At 42.0% G+C, this 19,940-nt stretch overlaps 1 protein-coding gene across 1 annotated transcript in view; it reads right to left on the bottom strand.

Moving 5' to 3' along the window:
* ERBB4 (erb-b2 receptor tyrosine kinase 4) overlaps positions 1-19,940 on the bottom strand; it is a 970,081-nt gene that overhangs the window by 345,240 nt on the left and 604,901 nt on the right. Inside the window, exons 10-12 of the mRNA XM_019522894.1 lie at positions 17,224-17,297; positions 14,131-14,221; positions 10,817-11,016 (exon numbers count right to left, since the gene is read on the bottom strand). Of these exons, the coding sequence (XP_019378439.1) occupies positions 10,817-11,016; positions 14,131-14,221; positions 17,224-17,297 (365 nt within the window). The remainder of the gene's footprint in view (positions 1-10,816; positions 11,017-14,130; positions 14,222-17,223; positions 17,298-19,940) is intronic.

Here is a 19,940-nt window from a genome sequence, read left to right as displayed (position 1 = left end):
TGCCCTGCCCACCCCAGCTCTGGCCCTTTAAGAAAAAAAAAAAAAACAGAAATGCCCTGGGACTCACTGCTTCTGCAGTGGCTTTGGGGGCTTTTGCAGAGCCCCCCACGTGGCATGGGGCAGTGGGGATCATCCCCCACAAGCAGGATCAGTGAGTCTGGGTTTTTTTTCAGGTTTTTTTCTTAAAGGGCCAGAGCTGGGCCGGGCGGGGCACCCATGGGGGGGCTGGGGGAATGAGGAGGGGAGGGAGGTTCATGCAGCATGGGGCAGTGGAATGCAGAGGGGATCGCTCCCCACCCAGCAGCACCCGGTGAGCACCAGGGCTTTTTTTTTCTCCTGGAGCTGGGGCAGGTGGAGTAGCCATTGTCGGGCTGGGAGAGTGGGCATGGGATGGGCCTGGCCTAGCCAATTCAGAGATTCAGCAGCATCCGAATCTCCGAATCAGCTTCAGCTGAATCAAATCACTGTCCCCCAAATTGGCTGAATCCAAATCCAAAACAAATACTAGCAGCTTCACACAAGCCTACTAGGAGGTGATACTTCCCCTCTATGCAGCATTGGTAAAACCATAGCTGGAATACTGCTCCAGTTCTAGGTACCGCACTTCAAGAGGGATATGGATAACCTTAAGACGGTTCAGAGGAGGGCTACTTGAGGATTCAGAGGAGGTTTATGGGCCTACAGGTTAGTTCCTCTGAGAAGAAATTGAAGGACCTGAATCTCTTCAGCCTCCACAAAAGAAGGCTGAAAGGGGATCTTGTAGCCATCTACAAATTAATAGGGGGACAGGGGCAGCAATAAATAGGGCACACTCTGTTTATCAGGGTGCTCCCTGGTTACTAGGAACAATGGCCATAAACTGACAGAGAGCAGATTTAGATTAGACATTAGGTAAAATTTCTTTATGGTGAGGGTTGCCAAAATATGGAATGGACTTCCAAGGGAGGTGGTGCTTTCCCCTACCTTGGAGGTCTTTAAGAGGAGATTAGACAAGCACCTAGCTGGGATCATCTGACCCCAATGCTTTTTCCTGCCCAGGGCAGGCAGTTGGACTCCGTGATCTACTAAGGTCCCTTCCAACCCTAAAAATGTATGAATCCTATTAAATCTATCCACCCTTCCAGATTTCCATCCAACTCCCTCACAGCCAGACTTTCACATACCCATGGATGCTGAGATCCCATGGTCACTACCATGGACCATGGAAGACCCCATCCTATTCTCCTCCAACCCTGGTCACACAAATGGGACAAGGAGATGAGGGATCTCATCACCATCTAGGGTGAGGAGGAGATCCAGTACCAGCTCTAGAAAGGGTACTGTAACAGGAATGTTTTCAAGTGCATTGCCCAGCAGATGCAGGCACAGGGCCACAGAAGGGATCGGGACAAATGCTGCATCAAGACTAAATGGATGAAGATCCAGTATAATCACATGCACCATGCCAACAAGAGGTCTGGGGCCCAGAGGCAAGTCATACCATTCTGTGAGGAGCTGTCCCACTTCCTCATCAAAGACAGGGACATTGAGACCCCACACACTTATGGCACCACTTGGGGGCAGGGGGGAGTCCATCGGTAGGGACTCTACCATAGGAGGTAGTGCAGGGAGGCCCCAGACAATGGGACAACTAGGTGACCACTGGTGCAGGTTCCTGGGGCCAGAGGGAAAGAAGTCAGCTGTTGAAGCTGGCGCACAAGGAGTCTATCCCATTGGTGTTGGTCCCTGCATTGTCACAAGATGTGGGAGCTGAGTTGCACCTGCAGCTAAACCTGAGTACCTTTGACATCTTCTCAGGCATGGTTGAGAGCAGAAAACATGGCATGCAGGAGTGGTCTGACACCATAGCAATTGAGACCCAGGAGCTGGAGTTGGAGCCCATGCCCGCTACCTCATTGGAACCCCCCGTCCACTGTCCTCAACCCTGTAGACCATGGCCAAGCATGCTGGCCCCAGAATACCATTCCCCTCACAGCTCCCATGGGTGTTCCAAACCCACTCCTCTGAAACCTCACTGCCCCCCTTCCAGACATGCAGAGTACCCTCTAGCCCCCACACTACCAGCACAGTTGCTACATCTGCAATATCACCCACAGGGTCCACAGCCAGTTCTCCCCCAACTTCTGCTGATGAGTTAAGCATAAATCAAGGGCTGCTTGCAGCCTGGGACAATACAATTTGCCCCCACTCCTCAAGGCTGTGATGGGAGTCCGGTACTGGGGAAATGTGGGACCTCTGGGGAAAAGAGAGAGGAGGAAGAAAAGTGGGGAGAAGGGTGATTTGCCTTATCTTAACCTCTCAAAGCACAGAGCCACAGGCTGCTAAATGCTTGGGAGGTTTCTGTCATTTAGCACTATCTTTTAGCACTGGACAGACCATTCCCCACCTCCCCTCCCTGGACCATAGCCAAGGCACCAGACTACCCCATGCCCTGATCTTGGGCAGTTAGGAGCCCATCTCCAATTCTACAAGAACATAAAACTGCCTCATTCACACCTCCCTGATCTATCACTCAGGGCCATGCTCGGCTTCTGGGAGAAATGGAGCCTCCACCCAGCTGGCCAGAGCAATGGCATTGAAAGAGCTCCCACCTCACACCCAAAGAAAGGCACTAAAAAAGCTGACTGATCTCTGAAGATACAGTGTAAAACCCAGGTAAAAATGCCAGCACTCAATGCCATCCTCGTTGGCAGCATCATGGGACCAGGTGGCAGAGAGAACACCAAGGTCAGGGGTAGGATATAACACACAGCTATCTATGAGAACCACTAGAGTTGTAGTACAGCAGGAATGAAAAAAAAATCCCCCTTGCCAAACAACCCCCCTCTCTCCCTCCCTCCCAATCTAAAAAATGCCCTGAAGTGATGGTAGGAGTCCTATGTAGGAATCATTAATTCAGATGATATGGTCCCACTGCCTAGGTGAATCCTGAGTTGTGTGCCTGGAGAGGCTTGGAAGTGGAACTCCAGCACTTTCTCCTCCCCCCACCCCTTGATGTGATCCCTGGGGAAACTCCATGGGTGCTAGGTGACTCTGAGTCTCACAGTATAGGAAGCCACCATACTGACCCCTCAAGACAACCCCTACCCCTTCTCCTGCAATCACAGCCCTGTCCTGGTCCTGGACCACACCCTCTACTCCAAACCCTAAAAGCAAAGCAACACCCACATCCTACTCCCATCCCTTCCTGGAGTATTCATAGTAGAAGATCAGTGCTGGAAAGCCAAGGGTGGCAGATGGCAGGACTCTTCTTAGATAGCTGGGTTTGGGGAACTTCTCTCAAGGTCAGGTCACAAATTGAGCAGTGTGTCAATAGCGGTGGTGACTGTAAATACATCTGAGGGTGTCAGCTCATCCATCTGAGGGTGTCAGCAGAGCCACAGGTAGCACACAAGAAGAACTCTCATGTTGAATGGCAACCTGGGGTTCTCCAGTGTGCCACAAAAAAGATGGCCCTCCTCCAGCTCTAGAGCACCTCCCAAAGACCATATCCTGCAACAGAAGCATAGAGTATTGGATGGCATTTCCCTGGGAGTAGTGGTAAAGCTCATCCCTCTGGGCCTAGCTGACTCTCACCAGGGAAATGTCCTGCAGAGACCCCACACTGAAATACCTCTTTTGTAAGGGAAGGACCAGGGGAGGAGGCAGTATAAGAGCTCCATTGGCATTACCCAGAGTGATCAGTCCCTGTCCACTCCGGAAAGGCCCGAGTCCTTGCAGGACCCTGGATCCCCAGACCCTCTGAGGGAGCAGAGCAGGTGCCCACTGCAGTGCCTGCAAGTGGAACCAGGCCCTCCCACCCCAACAACCTGTTCCAGCACTGCTTCAGGGCATGCTGCCCACCTGCAAAACAGCTGGGACCCCAATTTCCACTTTGCCAGGTGAAAAGCAGCAGTACAGCTCCTGGACCCATGTGGGAGAAGAGTTCAGATAGGGGTAAGGAGATAATTGCTCAGGGCTTCACTGATCTGGATTGCCTGCTGCTATGTAGGGTCAGTGCCCCCAACATCAGCAGAGGGTCTGTTCTCTCCCCAATCCCTGTGCAACATATGCATGACCTGCCATGCCTGGTCTGCACACTGTGCCTCCTCTGTTCAGGCTTCACAGAAGGCCTCTCTCCTGGTCTCACAGATGTTGCAGAATACACCTTAAGGTACACGCTGAGAGCCCACCGGCATGCCTTGAGGCAGCCAAAGGCACACTTCACCAACATGCAGTGCTTGCTTAGGCAGTAGTTGAAGTTCTCCTTCTGGCAGTCCAGCTGTTCCCCATATGGTTTCATCAGCCTGGGCAGGAAGGATAAGCTGGGTCATTGATGATGGGGGGAGAGATGACAACATTACTGATGACAAATGAAGGAGCCTAGGACTGTAGCACCCACTCTCCATCAGCTTGGGGAGTGCAGAGCTCTGGAAGATGCTAGCATCATGGGCACTGCCTGTCCAGCTGGTGAAGATGTGGGTGAAGTGGCCCTGGTAATGGGCAATGCCCTGCAGGATGATGAAGAAGTAGCCCTTACAGTTGATGAATTCCTGAACAGCCTGGGTCAGGCAGAGGATGGGGATATGTGTGCTGTTCACATGCAGTTGGGGAAGCCCATGAGGCAGAAACCAGAGAACTCCTCCTGCAGGTTGACAAGGCAGATGAAGTGGTTTGCCAGGATGTCCTGGATGACCAGGCACACCTCCTGGATGGCCTTGTCAGCTGTGGTCTTGTCCATGCTGAACTAGTTAGTAACACAGAAGTAACTGCTGAGGGTGGCCAGCTTCACGACAGTGATGGCCACCTGCTTCTCCAGGGTCAAGGGTGGCTACATTCCTACGTCCTGGTGTGTGATGTGGGGGACTAGATGGGTGACAGTGTCCACAAAGGTGGTCCAACACATGCAGAAGGTCTGGACCCACTGTTCATCATCCCAGGTACCCAGGACAATCATCCCAGCACCCATGGGATCCTGGGTAGCCTCATCCTCATTGACCATGTGAAAGTCAATGACCAAGTCCAGGATGCTTGGCAGGCTCAGTGTGCAGTGGGTGGCCCCATGTAGGACATCCAGCTGTTCCTTTGGGGGCATGAAGCTGCATCCCATGGTGACCTGCTGCCCCATCACATTCACATGGATGTGACTGATGTCCCACAGCATCCAGTGACAGTCATACAGGGTAACAAAAAGGACACTCCACTGCTCTGGGGTCTCCCTGCTTGGGCTAAGGTGGCAGGTTGCCATAATGGGGTACTGCCAGGCCAGGACATGGAGGCACATGCACGTCTATCTGGAACTTTACTGGAAACCTAGGACTGGGCATGGGGGAGGGTCCATGGTGATGGGCCAGGTGTTTGGTGACATGCTTGCCCATGCCCAGCAGTTAATCAGGGTGGTACAGGCACTTGGCAGTCTCCCACAGCCTAGGGAATCCACGGGGCATGCTGGGAGGCATGCAGGAGTGCTTCCAACCTGCTGGCCTCAGGTTTTACAGGAAAGCAGTATTACTGAATTCACTCAGTGTAGATTCATATTTAATGTGAATGCTCTCTGAAAATATTACATTAAGCAACCATTGGGCCCAGGGCCAGAAAAAAACAGTAAACCCTATATTTTAGTGTGGCATGGCATGATAGTAAACTCAGCTTAAAACAAAAATCTTTCCTATTAAAAAATCTTTATAGTAATTCACAAAATATTAAGCCTTATGCAAATCATACAGCTACATTTTATATTGCATTTATAATAGCAATTAAAGGGAGGAAAAACTATGAACTGGAAGAGAGTTCCATTCACTGCATTTAGGTACTCCAGACTTTGATACAACTGAATACTTAGTTACTCAAGCATATGTCCACACAACTGCCTGACTGAAGATGTCCATCTACCACCTGCATTCCCAAGCCAGCTTAGTTTATAGAATTATTTCTGGGGGGCGGGGGTTGGTCATTTTTGGATGTTTCATTAGGGTTATGCGTTGAAAATACACCCCACAATATTTTAAACATTTTATAACTATGCAGTACAAGATTAAATTCATATCTCAGCTATGAGTGTTCAACACCCATGCATATCAGTGGAGTGTTGTCTACATTTTCAATAATGAAATGTGTTTGCTATACATTTATTTTTGAAAATACGGTTTAAGTTCTGCAGAGAACATAAGCTGTGGAAAACCAAAGCCTTTCTGAAAAATGGATGAAAATGCCCCAGAGAAAATTTGGAAACATTCACAATTTTCACTATGGCACAATTTCATCACATTCTTTTAAAACACAGTAGGAGAAAGATAAATTTCATCTTGAATCGCTTTTGCTATCGTACACCATTTTCCCTACCAATTTTATGTGCAGCTTGGTCCTCTTTCCATCCATCCAAATCTAGCCATCTATAGGGCTATAGATATAGCTTATCTGATGTGCACTTACAGTTCATGTACATATAACTATCACTTCCAATTTCTGAGCACCGGTCAGTTACTAGTAGCCAATTCTAAAATATCGCATCAGAAGCATGTTAAGGTGATGGAAATGTGAGATAGAAGAACCGATCAGGGCAGCTATTCCATTCTTCAGGAGGACTCATGCTGGATTTCTGTGTCCTTTAACTTCCACTAGGTGCTAAATAAAGAGAGTGACTCATTTAATTATCCTTTGAGGCAACAAATTCCACTTCAGGTGAAGTGTAAGTATTAGGTTTTTTGTGTTTTATTCAGGATCGCTTCAGAGGTTTGGGATCTTGGTAGGCTGATTTCAAATAGCTTTCAAATAATTTCCTCCAAAAAACCCTGACATGCCACAATGGCTCAGTTAGAAGTATAACAATGTTGAGTGAATGAGTCAGATAAAACCTTTCCCTGAATTTTATAGACTGATATCCTATTCAGGCCCTTCAAAATGCAAATGGCTTTTTTCATATCCCCAACAAACATACAAAGAGTAAGCTTTCTCAATCAACCCATTTACTTCACACAGATGAAGAAGTTCATTACCAATGTGAAGCTAAAGGAATCCTCTTAAAGGTGATTTTGACTTTGTTTAAAAGCTAGCAGGCTGTGAAAACAAACACCAAATATCTACTGTTTTTATGAAGTTGTAAAAATACCAGTAGGATGATGATCCAATTCTGAGAGTACCAGGAAAGTGAAATATATTTCTTGTACTAGATAAGTGTCTAGTGGTTTTCAAAATGATTGAGATCCATCATCTTTATCTCATCATGATTCACCATTCAAACAATAAATGTTCTGCCAAACTCAGTTGACAAATACCCTAACAACACTGTTGCCAGTAGTGTTTCTTAAACAACACCAGTGCATTTTTTAAAAATACATTCTTGTATTCTAAACTCTTCCAGACATTTTAAACTCTGAACAACTTTTCAGTACTTCACTGGCATCAACTATTTGAAGGCTTAGTTGAACTCAGTATCAAATGACTTGGGGAGGATATCACCAGATCATAGGATTTCATAAAAGTTGTTCAAACATGATGTTAACTTTGCTGATCTTGAAAGCTGTCATGAAAATAACTTTTCTATTTTGAGTGAAGCTACCTAAAAATAAGCCCCACACAAGAACAATCTTTCTGATGAAAGTAGGAAATAAGTGGATAATGGTTTAAAATATACAAAGGAGTGCTGATTAACATACTAGAGTGTGATTGGAGAAAGAATCTAATGTTTCTTTTTTGTTGAGAATTTCCACAAACACAGACACACACATATATACACACAACTTGAATAAAGATGTATATTTTGCACTAAATTAAGAAGTAAGAAGGTAAGAATTGTCATTTACTGGGTCAGACCACAGGTCCATCATGCACAGTAACCTGTGTCACTCAGTGGCAGGAAATAGATACTGAAAAGGAGACTGAATTAGATATGAAGTATTATTAGAAGTATTGTTGATACTTCATTATGTTGACCTGTTTTATTGCCATTTTTTGTATTATAATAAAATCTTAGAGTCCCCAATTTATTAAGAGCTCTAGTACGCTAAGCTCTGCTTAGACGCACAAAATGAAAAAGTGCTTGCCCAAAGAGGTTAGACTCAGATCCTGCAAATACATATTCATGAGTTTAATTCCAAATTTTGACTAGTGCATCTAACTTTAATGGGAATATTTTGAGTAGGGAAGTGAAACATGCACCCAAGCGTTTGCAAAAATCAGAGCCTACACAGACAAGACAAACAAAGGGTGTGAAGAAAAATGGATGAAGTGACTTGCCCGGGATTATAGTCTGTCAGTCTCAGACATAGAAACACAACACAGATCTCCATAGACTCAGTCTAATGCCGGGTCTGCTAAATGAATGCTGCCTCTTCAAAATGTCCATTACATTAAAAACACCTTAAGAAAAACTTTTAAATGGATGTTTGCATTTACAATTCAGAAATTAACCACCTAAAACTTGACTTTCATGTGTCCACAATTTTTTCATGAGCATAGTTTAGAGGCAATTTTAGAGAGGTTGGCTTCACACACCACAGTAATATAGCCTACACAGATTTGTTAGAGTGAAACTAATTAGAAACTGTTTTCCCAATGAAGTTTAAAGAATGAGATCTCAGATACATTATTCACCTTTAGCACTTTTAGTCATTTATTCCATACTGTCCTCAAACACACAGAAGGTACTCTAATATTAAATTTAACAAATTATAGGTAATTATTTCTGATAGGTCATTCCTCTTTATTATGGAGAAAAATAATTTGGTTTCTTTTCTTATAAGTCTACAGAATAAGAACAGTCCAACAACAGATGCAGGCTTCCATGTCTGGAAAGGGTTGGGAATCCCATGTTTTGACAGTTTTTGATATTTCAAAGCCAACAAAACTTAGAGATTACACAAAAGAACAAAAAGTCATTTGACATAGGAGTCCTGACAGTTAATACAGGGATACTTTGCAGCTCCCTAAACCATTTAATACTGTGTTCAACTAAGCCTCCAAGCAATCAAAGCCAGTGAAACAAATGAGAAACTGTTGCAGGAAGTGAAAAGCGCCATGGCCCAGATAAGCAGTTCACCTTTGAGCCATATATTTTCTGTTGTCTCCTAAAATATAATCTCCAAGCTCTAAAGACCTTGAAGCAATGCTCAACTGTTATGGGATAAGATATAGGTTTCTGTTCCATCTTCCTTCTATTTCTTGTTTGACATTTTTTATTATTATTATTTTGGGGATGCTTGATGACCTAGGTTCAGGATACTTAAAAAAAAAACCCTTAAAGCTCCAGAATGAGCACCATAATCAACAACTTTGCTTTTTTGGCATGATGGAACTCTTCCATAAAAGAAAAGTTTTTCTGTGTGGAATAAATACCATCCTGGGAACCAGCTCAAAACACTTAAATGATTTGAGGAAGTAAAGACCATTACAACCTTACATCAGGTCCCATTCAAAGTGCAGGGCGTATTTTGCTGACATGTCTTCTCTAACAAACACAGAAAAACATCAGTATTGAAAAAGATAACCAACCAAAACAAGACTCAGCTGTACACATTACTGTCTTTTGGTGACAAGATGAAAACATAGACAAACCACATGTAACAAATTTAAGTCAGTAAGTCAAGTTGCTTCAGTCAATATGGAGCAGCACTCATCTTATATTGTATGAGAACATATAGAGAATAGAAAAGAATTCAGTGACATTGGAATAGGATTGACAAGCAAGTCAATTGGCCAGTCAAATATTGTCAATTGACTGTATATTTTTGACCTGTCAAATATTATAGTATTTTACTAAAAAAAGCCCCAACCCCCCCTACATTTGTTTGTAGTTTTCATGACAGATATTTTTTTTTCATTTTTTACACATTTCTTAATGGAAAAATTGTGCCTTTTTCTGTGTATTATTGGACGTATTGGCATTTTTAAACCATTTTGACTAATATTTGACTGAAGTGTATTTGACTATTCAAATACCCAACCCTACATTGAGAAGAGGGTAAAAGAAAAAAAAACCTAGAAGAGTAAGAAAAATGTAGACTGCAGTTTAAGAAAGTATATAGCAAAGGCCCAAATACAAGACATGTCACTTAAAATGGGGAGTAGCTTCATAAATGTACACCTTTGTTAGAGTTCTAAAAGAAGCTGACATAGAACTGTTTTATCAAAAAATATGATAGCTTTTATGTACCAGTAAATTCCTGGCCTGGCATCAACATAACTATGATTGTTTTGCCCATCACATTCATAGAATGCGCTTGTTTTCCAGTGCATTGGATCTTAATCTAGTTACAAGCAGACAGGCTTTCAAATAAAGCATACAATCAGCAGTAATTAACACCTTGTTAGTAACCTTGTCACAGAGGGTGAAGACAAAAAGGTGAGAAAGGTCTAAATGATCCAATCATCCCCAACAGTGACCTTTGTAGAAGATGATGAAGGAACTTGGGTAGGTCAGCTGGGGAAGACACTTACTGCCAGTCCTTTTCCATGAAAAAGGACAACAATTTTCAAATTTGTCAAACTGACATCTTTCTGGAACACTACAGTCACTTCACATTTATTACTTTGGAATTTACATTTGTGAAAATGGGCCTCTAATGCTGGGAAGTTCAAAACATGGTGAGACAGCAGTGCCCCCTCTCTTCTTTTTTACAGCTGGTCATACTTAAATGCACTTTAATTGTCTATAAATCTGATCAGAGACATACTGGGTCCAATTCTCAGCTTCTGTGAATCAACAAGGCTCCATTGATATCTATGAAGTTAATGGCAAGCGACACTCCTGGATAGCTGGCCTACAGTACATAAAGTATCCATTACTTATATCCTTCTGCCCAATCACAGACAAAAAATTGCATTGATCAGAAGTACTTACTGCAGTTCTCAGCCTTTTTATTTCGGTGGATCACTGTCTTTTGGTTGGGTGTGCTGAAAAGGCTGCTCCAGTTGACTGTATGGTAGTAACACAGATTACTGTTGTCAGTTATGTAGATGTTGCCTGCACTGATTTGCTTCAAGGACTGGAACTGTAGAGAAGTAATCCCCTGCTGCTTGAGGATAAGTAAGGAAAGGCCACTGGGAAAGAAACATAAATACAAGTGCATTAGCCCTGGAATGTGGAATTTAAGTTACCTGGGTCTTTTCCATTAGAATGGTTTTAAATGTATAGTTTTGAAAAATACACATTTTCTATAAAACATTTTTCTTCAATTTTTTTTTTGAAAATTCCATTATTTGTTCAAGAAAAATCAAAATGATAGCCTCCCCAAAATCTCATTTGGAAGGCACTTTTCAATTACATTTTCTGCCTTTAGAGATAAAATAAAATTGACAACAGTAACCTGTGCTGTCAGTGGACAAGCAAAAACCAAGTGCGCCAGTACTCCAAAAACAATTTATGTAGACTAGTTGTCACAAAACAATTTGTAGATTTTGGCTTTTCTTTCTGAGTGGGGAGGGGGATGTTCTTTCCAAAAACATTACATTTTTCACAGGAAGGGATTTCTGAACAGCTCTAGAATTCATCTTAATTGTAAAATGATCATTATATATCTCATTTGAAAAATGAATTAAAAAAATAACTCAAAAAGGGAATTTAGTTTCAATTGCTGTCAATATCATTCATATGCAACATGTTTTAAAGATTCAAAGGACTTCAAGTATAGTTACATGACCATGGAGAACTGAATGAATACATAGAACACTTAGTTTGAGGGTGCAAACAGACATAACAGTTGAACCATTGCAAGCATATCACTGATTGGGAAAGGTTTCACAATTGTCCCTGGACAGAAGTGTCCACACATACACTACTAAGGGTTTTAAGTAGAAACCTCCTCTTTTAGGGACTGTATTGCTCCCAAAATGCCACCAGAAGGTGGTAGAGTACTCAGACAAGCATGACTTCCAGGAATCAATGAATTTCCCCAGAATTCCTCTAGAAGGGGAGGAAGACCTTGCTTGGGGCATGGAGTTGGAGTGGAGTGGAGTGGTTGCCTGGACACCTGTGTGCAAGTCTGAGGGGGGCTGGATTTTCTGGGGTCCCTCGAGAACTCTTCCGTTTTTTCCAACCACTCAGTTACCTTTCATTGCCAGCAACTGCATAGAGATGTGTGTGTAGGGTGGAACCTGCTGGGCAGGGCCGGCTGCAAAAGCACAGCACAGGGTTCAGGAACAATTAACAGTTAATGGACCACTTCATTTCAAACTGAGCATGGAAATGGGTTCTAGTATGTGTCCATTGTGCAATGGTTCTTCTCCCCCTACACCCACAGCTTTAAGTTTCCATTGGGCAGGACTCTAGTTCCCCACCATCACCACCCAGCAGGGGTTTACTGTTACAGGCACAACCATCCATCCACCACAAGCAGAGGGCTACAAAGACCCTCCCTCTAGAATCTGTCTTCCTCTCCCCACCAAATAAGCTTGGACCTCCTGCCCAGGATCCCTAGCATTGATACGGTAGTGAAATTGAAACAGGCCTTGTGCTTTCCCCATCCCTGCACACTGTGGTCTCTATAAGCAATAGATCTTTGGGCAGCAGCGTCCTGGCTAAATCACAGAGCAACTCCATTGCCCTGCAAGGGCTCGGGAGTGGAGAGTGAGGAGCTGGGTGGCTAACTAGTCATGGAATGCTCTGTGTCCATGCATAGCAATGAACCAGTTCAAGGAGGACTGGCTCAGAAAAGTACTTGATTTTACCAGCATGCTTTGTAACATTCTGGGAAGTTTTAAGTGGTCTAAAGTGGCCTGAGCATCCGGACTCTTGGGATTTAAAGTATATTTAGAACATTCTAAGCATTACATTTGTCCACACCCTGAGACGACAAAGGAGTCATGCCAATTTGTCTACTGGAACGTGACAGTGTTGTAAGATTAAGGTAAGAGAAGATAACAGGATAAGGATGTTCATGCCACTACTGTCATTGGATGTTTGTAGCAGCTACTGAACAAAGTCATACAAGCTATAGTTTCATCTGTTTTCACTATTTAAATTTACAGTGCTATGCTCATAAGTATAAAAAAATAAGAGGTACTGGGGAGATTAATCTTGGGCTAGATTATAAACAAAGGAGAGAATGGTAGAAGAATGATATGGAAAATGGATTTAAGTCTTCTTTTCAGGTCAGATTAAAAGTCTTATTTCTTCCAATAATATTGTAAGCTTTAATGAAACACCTCCAGCCTGCCATTAAATACTTTTTTCTTATATCACAGTATCTTGTTGTCTCACTTCTTTCTCATAGCAAGAGTAAGTCTTCACCTGTACAATGTAGATATGCCTTTGCATATTATTTTATGGATGCAAATGAATGAAGCCAAAATCCCTTTTCTGAGTATTATCTACTTTTTTTGGATGATTATAATTGTTTTCTAGCTATTCTAAATAAAAATCACTGCTTCAAAAACTGGATACAGGGCTGTAATTCAATCTCAAGGTTTCACTGCCTATTCATAATCTACGTGGGCCGTTGTTTACGATGTCAGCAGAATCCCTTGACGGATATACAACATTTTGTGCAATTGGGAATGAGAGGCTACTGTATATATCATACAGATATATTGTTTCATTTCCCCATTATTTCTCACCATATTTTCTTCCCTCTAACACTGACTTCTCCATATCAGCTTTCATATCAAAATACCACTTGTAAAAGTAGAACTAGCTAGCTATTGCAAGTCCCATATGCAAGTACAGGCATTTCAGTGATCATTCTTGCATTTTACTTCTATTATATTTAGGAAGCAAGATGTACAATATTATGCATGCATTAGGAAATTCAAATAGAATCTGAGCTAACATATTCAAATGTGGGTTTAGCTTATGCTAAAACATTACTGAATGGTAGATTATGAGTGATACCAAATTAGTGATACCAATTAACACGTGAAAGATTTAAAACATGACTGATAGACTGGGCACACTGCACATTCCTTCATTAACAGTAAATTTTGGACAACAAATTTATTTTCTGGTGGAAAATCTTAAGCTATCATTTTGAAATCAATAAAATCAATAGGGGCAGGAACTGTATATATGTAACTAGTATTAAGTGGAAAACTAGTTAAAGTTTATAATTAAACTGGTCTTCTTGAGGGATTTTATTCTCTATGGTATTTATATTATAATATTTAAATAGTAATAGCACAGTATAAATCATTACATTAATAGAGAAAGGCAAATCTTACCTGTAAAGGGCTCTCCCGCCTATGGTTACCAAGTTAGAAAACACTCTGAAATCTGTCATGTTTTCAGGCCATGACTGTATATTCAGGTAACCTAAGGAAATAAAATCAGAAATGTCCCATCATCTCAGCCATTGAGGCTACTTTATTGTGTACTTGAATTATGGTAGATTATTCCATAATAAAGAGAGAACAAAGGTCTGGAAAGCAGAATACATAAGTAATGAAAAATATGGGACACCAGCTTTGAAGTAAGACATGGCAGTGCAGTCTTCTCCCACATAACAAAGGGACTGTACATAAGTTGTTTTAGGAAATTCAGACCTAGTCCAAAGCCAAACTTAGGGCAAAGTGGAGAAACACAGTCAGTTCATATTTCCTCAACTCCCCACCTTTTTCTAGTCTAAGGCAGTGGACAGAATCAAATTTTCTAGGAATTGAAGTTGCTGGGATTTGTTAATGTGTGGATTTAGTATTTTTTATCTATAGGGAAACTGAGTAAAATAACCAAACTTTGAAATGACTGAGAATTTAAATTTGTGACATCATAACTTCTGCAGCCCTCAACCGTATAATTTTTTGAGGGACTTGGACTGTCAGGTGCATGGATCACCAGGGATTGAGTGGTATCCTAGCTTTACTAGTATACTACCTAGTAGAAGTGCCTTGCAGATCAGGAAGAAGCAGCATCTCACAGGCACCACACATGGCACCATGGTTCATTATCACCCTGATTCAACAAAGCCCTTAAAGACATGTCTAACTCCAAGCATAAGGCTGTGGGCAGGTGTTTAATCACACTGCTGCAACTTGCTAGGAAATCTGAAGTGCTAGGGAAATGTGGCAAAAAGGAGGGCATACAGACATTCCAGTCCCTTGGCTAGAGAGTTACAAAGTCACCTTAAATCCAAGATCTCCAGCCAGAGGGTAATAGGGAGCTGCTCCTTGGGTAGTTCTGCCCCAGGGGAGCCTGATAATTGACCGTCTGCCCTCTTCTCAGTTAGGGGAGGAGGCAGGATGTCAGTGAACAAATGGTAGGTGCTAAAAAGCAGCAGCTATCAAGGACAGCTCCTTGCCCTGCAGGGCCTACTCAGGCCAAAACTGCTCTCCTCCCCCACCAGAGCCCCAGTTCTTACCAGGTTCTAGCAGTGGTGGCACGAACTCCCTCACCCTAACCCTAATCCCACCCTTGGCAGATCAACAAAGAGGGCAGATGGGAAGCAGGGGGAAGCTGGGGGAATTCCTACTACCACCTGAACAGTCCAGGGATGGTTCAAGCTGTGGTGGGAATTAGCATCTCCAGTGGCCTTCCATCTTTCTGACATGTAGCCAGGACTTCCTCTCCTACCTAGTAATCAGTAGGGACCTATCCAAATCAAGGTGGTAGATGGGAGATTTTGCGGGCTGACCATGGCACCAGCCACCATTTTCACGGACTTATCACAAAGCCTGTCCCCCATGCCTCTGATTGGCCAAGGGTCCTGGTGGCCATGCCCCTTCCTGCTGATTGACCAAGAGGGCAGTCTGTCATGCAGCCCCACCACTCATCACTGACTGGCCTAGAAGGCTGCCCATTGTGTAGCCCTTGTGGTAGGCAGGAGTGGGGCCACATGACAGGTATCTCTCTCTGCCAGGCAGTGGCAAGTGGCAGGGGGTGGCCACCACCTTGACTCCTCCCTTTTGTACTGGCAGCTCCCCCCTACACCCTAGTAGGCTGCAAGGCCAGGCCACAATAGCTACGAGAACTGCTGGCTCCCACGGAGAAGCCAGCATTGTATTTTTAGTACATTTTTGGTTTTGGGGTTGTTGTTTTTTTTGTAGATTTTGTGGACAATGCCTGATTTCATGGTTTCCATGAAATCTGTGCAACCGTGAATTGAGTAGGTCCCTAGTAATCAGGTCCTAGCACTATCTGTGACATGTGGAAGGGGGAGAGAGAGGAGAGGATGCTGGCATCCTAGCAACCAAAATTATGCTGCATGAAACTGAACATGCATTTCACATGGCATTGGAAAACTCAGCTCTCCAGTAAAGTTGGAGCTGGAAAGAGCTAACAGTTTATGACAGCATCATTTTGATTTTTGTCCACCACATACTGCTTGAATGTCTATATGCTCACTTTTTGTGCTGGGAAAAATGCATATGTCCTGATGCAAAGGTAACATGTGTCCATGGCTTGAGTAAGCCCCCTCAAGTCAAGGAGATTAAAAGCTGTGAATTTTAATGGGACTGTTCAGGTGTTTAACTTCTGACACATGTTTAAATACCTTGCTGAAACAAGGCCTATGTTACATAAGATGTTTCCCTAGTTAGGATGAGAGTCAGAATTTACTTTACCCAGGTAACCCCACTGACTAATTGGAGTTATACTCTATATTAATTAGGATACAAGTTGCACCTTGTTATTGAGTGGTGAAAAGGTTAGGGAGCCATTTAATAGAAGGTCAGTTAAAAATAGGAAGAGCTTCCCCCCAGAAGCATTTTTATGTGCATACCATGATTGTTGCTTTTCCTTAATTATGTACATAATATCTTGGAAAGAATAACTGGAAGAGAACTCATAATTAATGAGTTCTTAAACCCTGCAAGATGAAGCTGTAGCAAACAAGATGCAAGTTCATGGAGCATTACTTGTAATTCTAGTCATATGTCTCCTATGAAAGTATGACACATGGATGGGAAACACTTACTTGATTCCTTGGTAGCAAAGCTTTAAAATTAAACCTCTATATTAGAGCAGAATTCCTCAACAGTTTTCCATGCTGTGGCCCCTATTTCTTTGGCAAAAGTCCTCCAAGGGTTGCCATCTTGATGGCATGTAGCAATGATCTCCATCCTACTTAGCAATCAGGTCCTGACATCTCTTTGCTACCCTCTTTCTAAGAACCCCTGAACTGGAGAACATTCTGCATCAACTGAAATGTAGGAAATGCATTTGTGGATAACAACTGGTATGGATTTGGCTAAATGTTTATCAAATTTATGGCACTGTCTGTATCCAAAGGTTTCTGTGTGTTTCAGATAAAAACAAATGTCAAATACAAATGCAAAATGAGAAAAGAGCTCAAGTTATATAGCATTACAACTGTGTGTTACCTGTTATCTCTCTCACTGTTTGGAAGATATTTAATTTCTCTGGGTCGATTGCTGCAATTGTGTGATATGGGTCCCTGGAAGATTAGAAGGACACATTGTAATGTTCTGAATATAAAATGAGCAGGGTTATAAAACTTCTTCATGGAGTAGCACTATTCAGAATGTCAGCACTTTGCTTTTAGCTACTCAAATACACCAAGTCATTTTCCAATTTCTTTAAACTTCCTGATACTGCAGAGTCCTGAATGAGTTTGTAGCCTTACATTTCCCAATTTATACTGATAGCAAGAGATGAGGCTCAGCTTATTGAACCATCAGGCAACAAAAAGTTTTGGTAAATATTTGAATTTATGAAATGCAGTGGATTTTCAACCACTGATACGCATGGCCTCAACAGGTATGGGGATATTCATTCAAACTAATCTTTAAGACATAGTGCTGAAAATGAGTTAGTGCCATGACTTAAAGCAATGCTAATATCATTAAAATTGTTACTAAAAGTAGTCTAAGATTTTCAAAAGCAACCAGTGAGGTAAGGGTGGCTCTGTTAAGTAAGCTAAAGGATTTGTGTTTTCAAAAAGTGTTGAATGCCAACTCTTTTGAAAACCAGGACCCCCGCAAAACTATTTTAAGTTTTCCACCTGAAAATTGAGGCAGCCAAAACCACTTAAAAAAACCCCTAAATCAGTCCTGCAGCTGCTGGAGTAGCCCAGGGTACAAGTGACTTTCATTTCATGAGCCCTGTCATCAGGCAAATAAATATTAATGTAGGACAAGAAAATGTTCTGAAAATACCCATTAAATTCAAAAGAAAGTTTGTTATGCTGTGACCCCTTTGTGGAAGAAAACAGATAAAAAGGCTAACCCAGAAAAAGTGATCTTTCAAAAGCATTAAGAAAAAGGGTCTTGTGTGATACTGTCTTGTGGGATGTTTGTATTTTCAAGTAATACCCCTGGGATAGAAAACAACTTTAGTAGAAGTGAAGTGCGCATTCCCAACACCTTTTCATTTGATTTTCCAAGAGGAAAATTGCTTAGAATTGATATATATGGATAATCAAACACGCTGCCTTTGAAGCCATCTCCTTAGACTTCAGTACAGTAGAGGGTTAGGCCCTACTGAAGGCTTCACATCGGCTTTGACCAGCCTGGGTGGCTAGTTATGGGGAGCAGGCCAAGACAAGCAGCCACAGTGTCAGCCCAAGGGCCCAGGTTCAAAGATATAGTCTGACAGCAAGAGAGGAGAGCATTGTGGGAGTGAAACATCATTCTGCTCTGTGGAATGTGTACACACAATAGGAAACACTTCATTTTGAAGAGTTTCTAAACAAAGTTTTTCCCACAGGACTATTATTGAAATATTTCCACCATTTCTGTCTGCTCACCCTTTGAAAGTCATACGAAATGCTTCAAGTGCATGCCTGTACAAGGCCTAAATGAGGAATGAGCATATTGTAGTTTATTAGGTAAAAGATTATTAAAAGAAACACTGTTTTTTTAACATCTGCAATTCAAAAATATTCTCTACTGCTGCAAAAACATCCCTCAACTCCTCAGAGGCCACTTATAGGCCATAGGTTAATTCCTATGGTTTTAATTTTGAGTGTGCTTATATCTAAAATACAAACAAAATTAAGTAAACCATTTCTAAAACTAAAAGGATAGAATTTGTCCCGAGTACATGTAAACAACTTCCGTAAATAAAATTTAAGAGGCAAATACACATCATTATTGTTGCTCTATACTGTCAAATTATTTAAAGATTATTTGTATAATTGGTGTCCTTTCTCCTTTCATTTCTTTTTTTCTTTTTGTAAATGTATTTTGTAACATTTAATAATAAGCTTAAATGAAAAAAGCTGACCCAAGACTATAAAGTGCTTTTAATTAATTCTCAAATTTGTTTCACTTTTAAACAACAGGACATTATTTCAACCTATTCCAGTTCACGATTGTGGTTTATTGTGCGATGCAAAAGATTAAGTTCATTGAGATGTCCAAGACTGGTATTAGGCCTTTTATTATTTTGTTTTAAGCAGGATGCTGGTTTAGAGCATTGCATTTTTTCGGCATAAATGCTATAAGCTTTTGTTCCATTGGACAAAATATTTTAGCTTTTACTCATCCCTTTCTATTTTCTTTAATAAACTATAACTTGGATCCTTTCACTGAAGAATACAGTTTTGTTCCAAGGTCGTTTCTGCCAATGCTTCTTGCTTAATGCTAGACAGGTTCATTAATGTGATTCATCTCACAGTTCTCCTTTACATTTTTGCAACTAATGCCTTTTTAATACTCAAAATTACATTTCACTTAATGCATCAGCTAAGCCACAGGGCATGTTCAGATTCTAGTAAATTTCTGTGGCTGCCTGTCTTAAATTGACTAGCCTTCCACCTACCATGTGAATTTAGCAAATTCCTGACCACTCCTAAAGTTCAGGCAGTGTGAGGTCAGAGCACTGAGCCTTTCAAGATCTTGCTCAGTGGGTGAGATGCTTAATGCCCATTAGACTAATTCTACTGAGCATTAGCATGGCTGGCAAAAACTGTGCTAATGAGCTAAATGAGCAGTAGATTAGTCCAATGGGCATTAAGCATCACCTAAAAGTGTTCACCTGTGCTAATACGCAATAGCACCAATTACAGTGCATTATTTTGGTGTTATTACATGTACTAAACTTAATGTGCTATAATTATGGCGCATTAATGAATGTG

The sequence above is a fragment of the Gavialis gangeticus genome, unplaced genomic scaffold (genome assembly GCF_001723915.1).
Source record: "Gavialis gangeticus isolate Ggan-Ray unplaced genomic scaffold, GavGan_comp1, whole genome shotgun sequence".
Taxonomy (NCBI): domain Eukaryota; kingdom Metazoa; phylum Chordata; order Crocodylia; family Gavialidae; genus Gavialis; species Gavialis gangeticus.
Note: the sequence above shows the minus strand (reverse complement) of the source record. Positions and strands in the feature narration are given on the sequence as shown.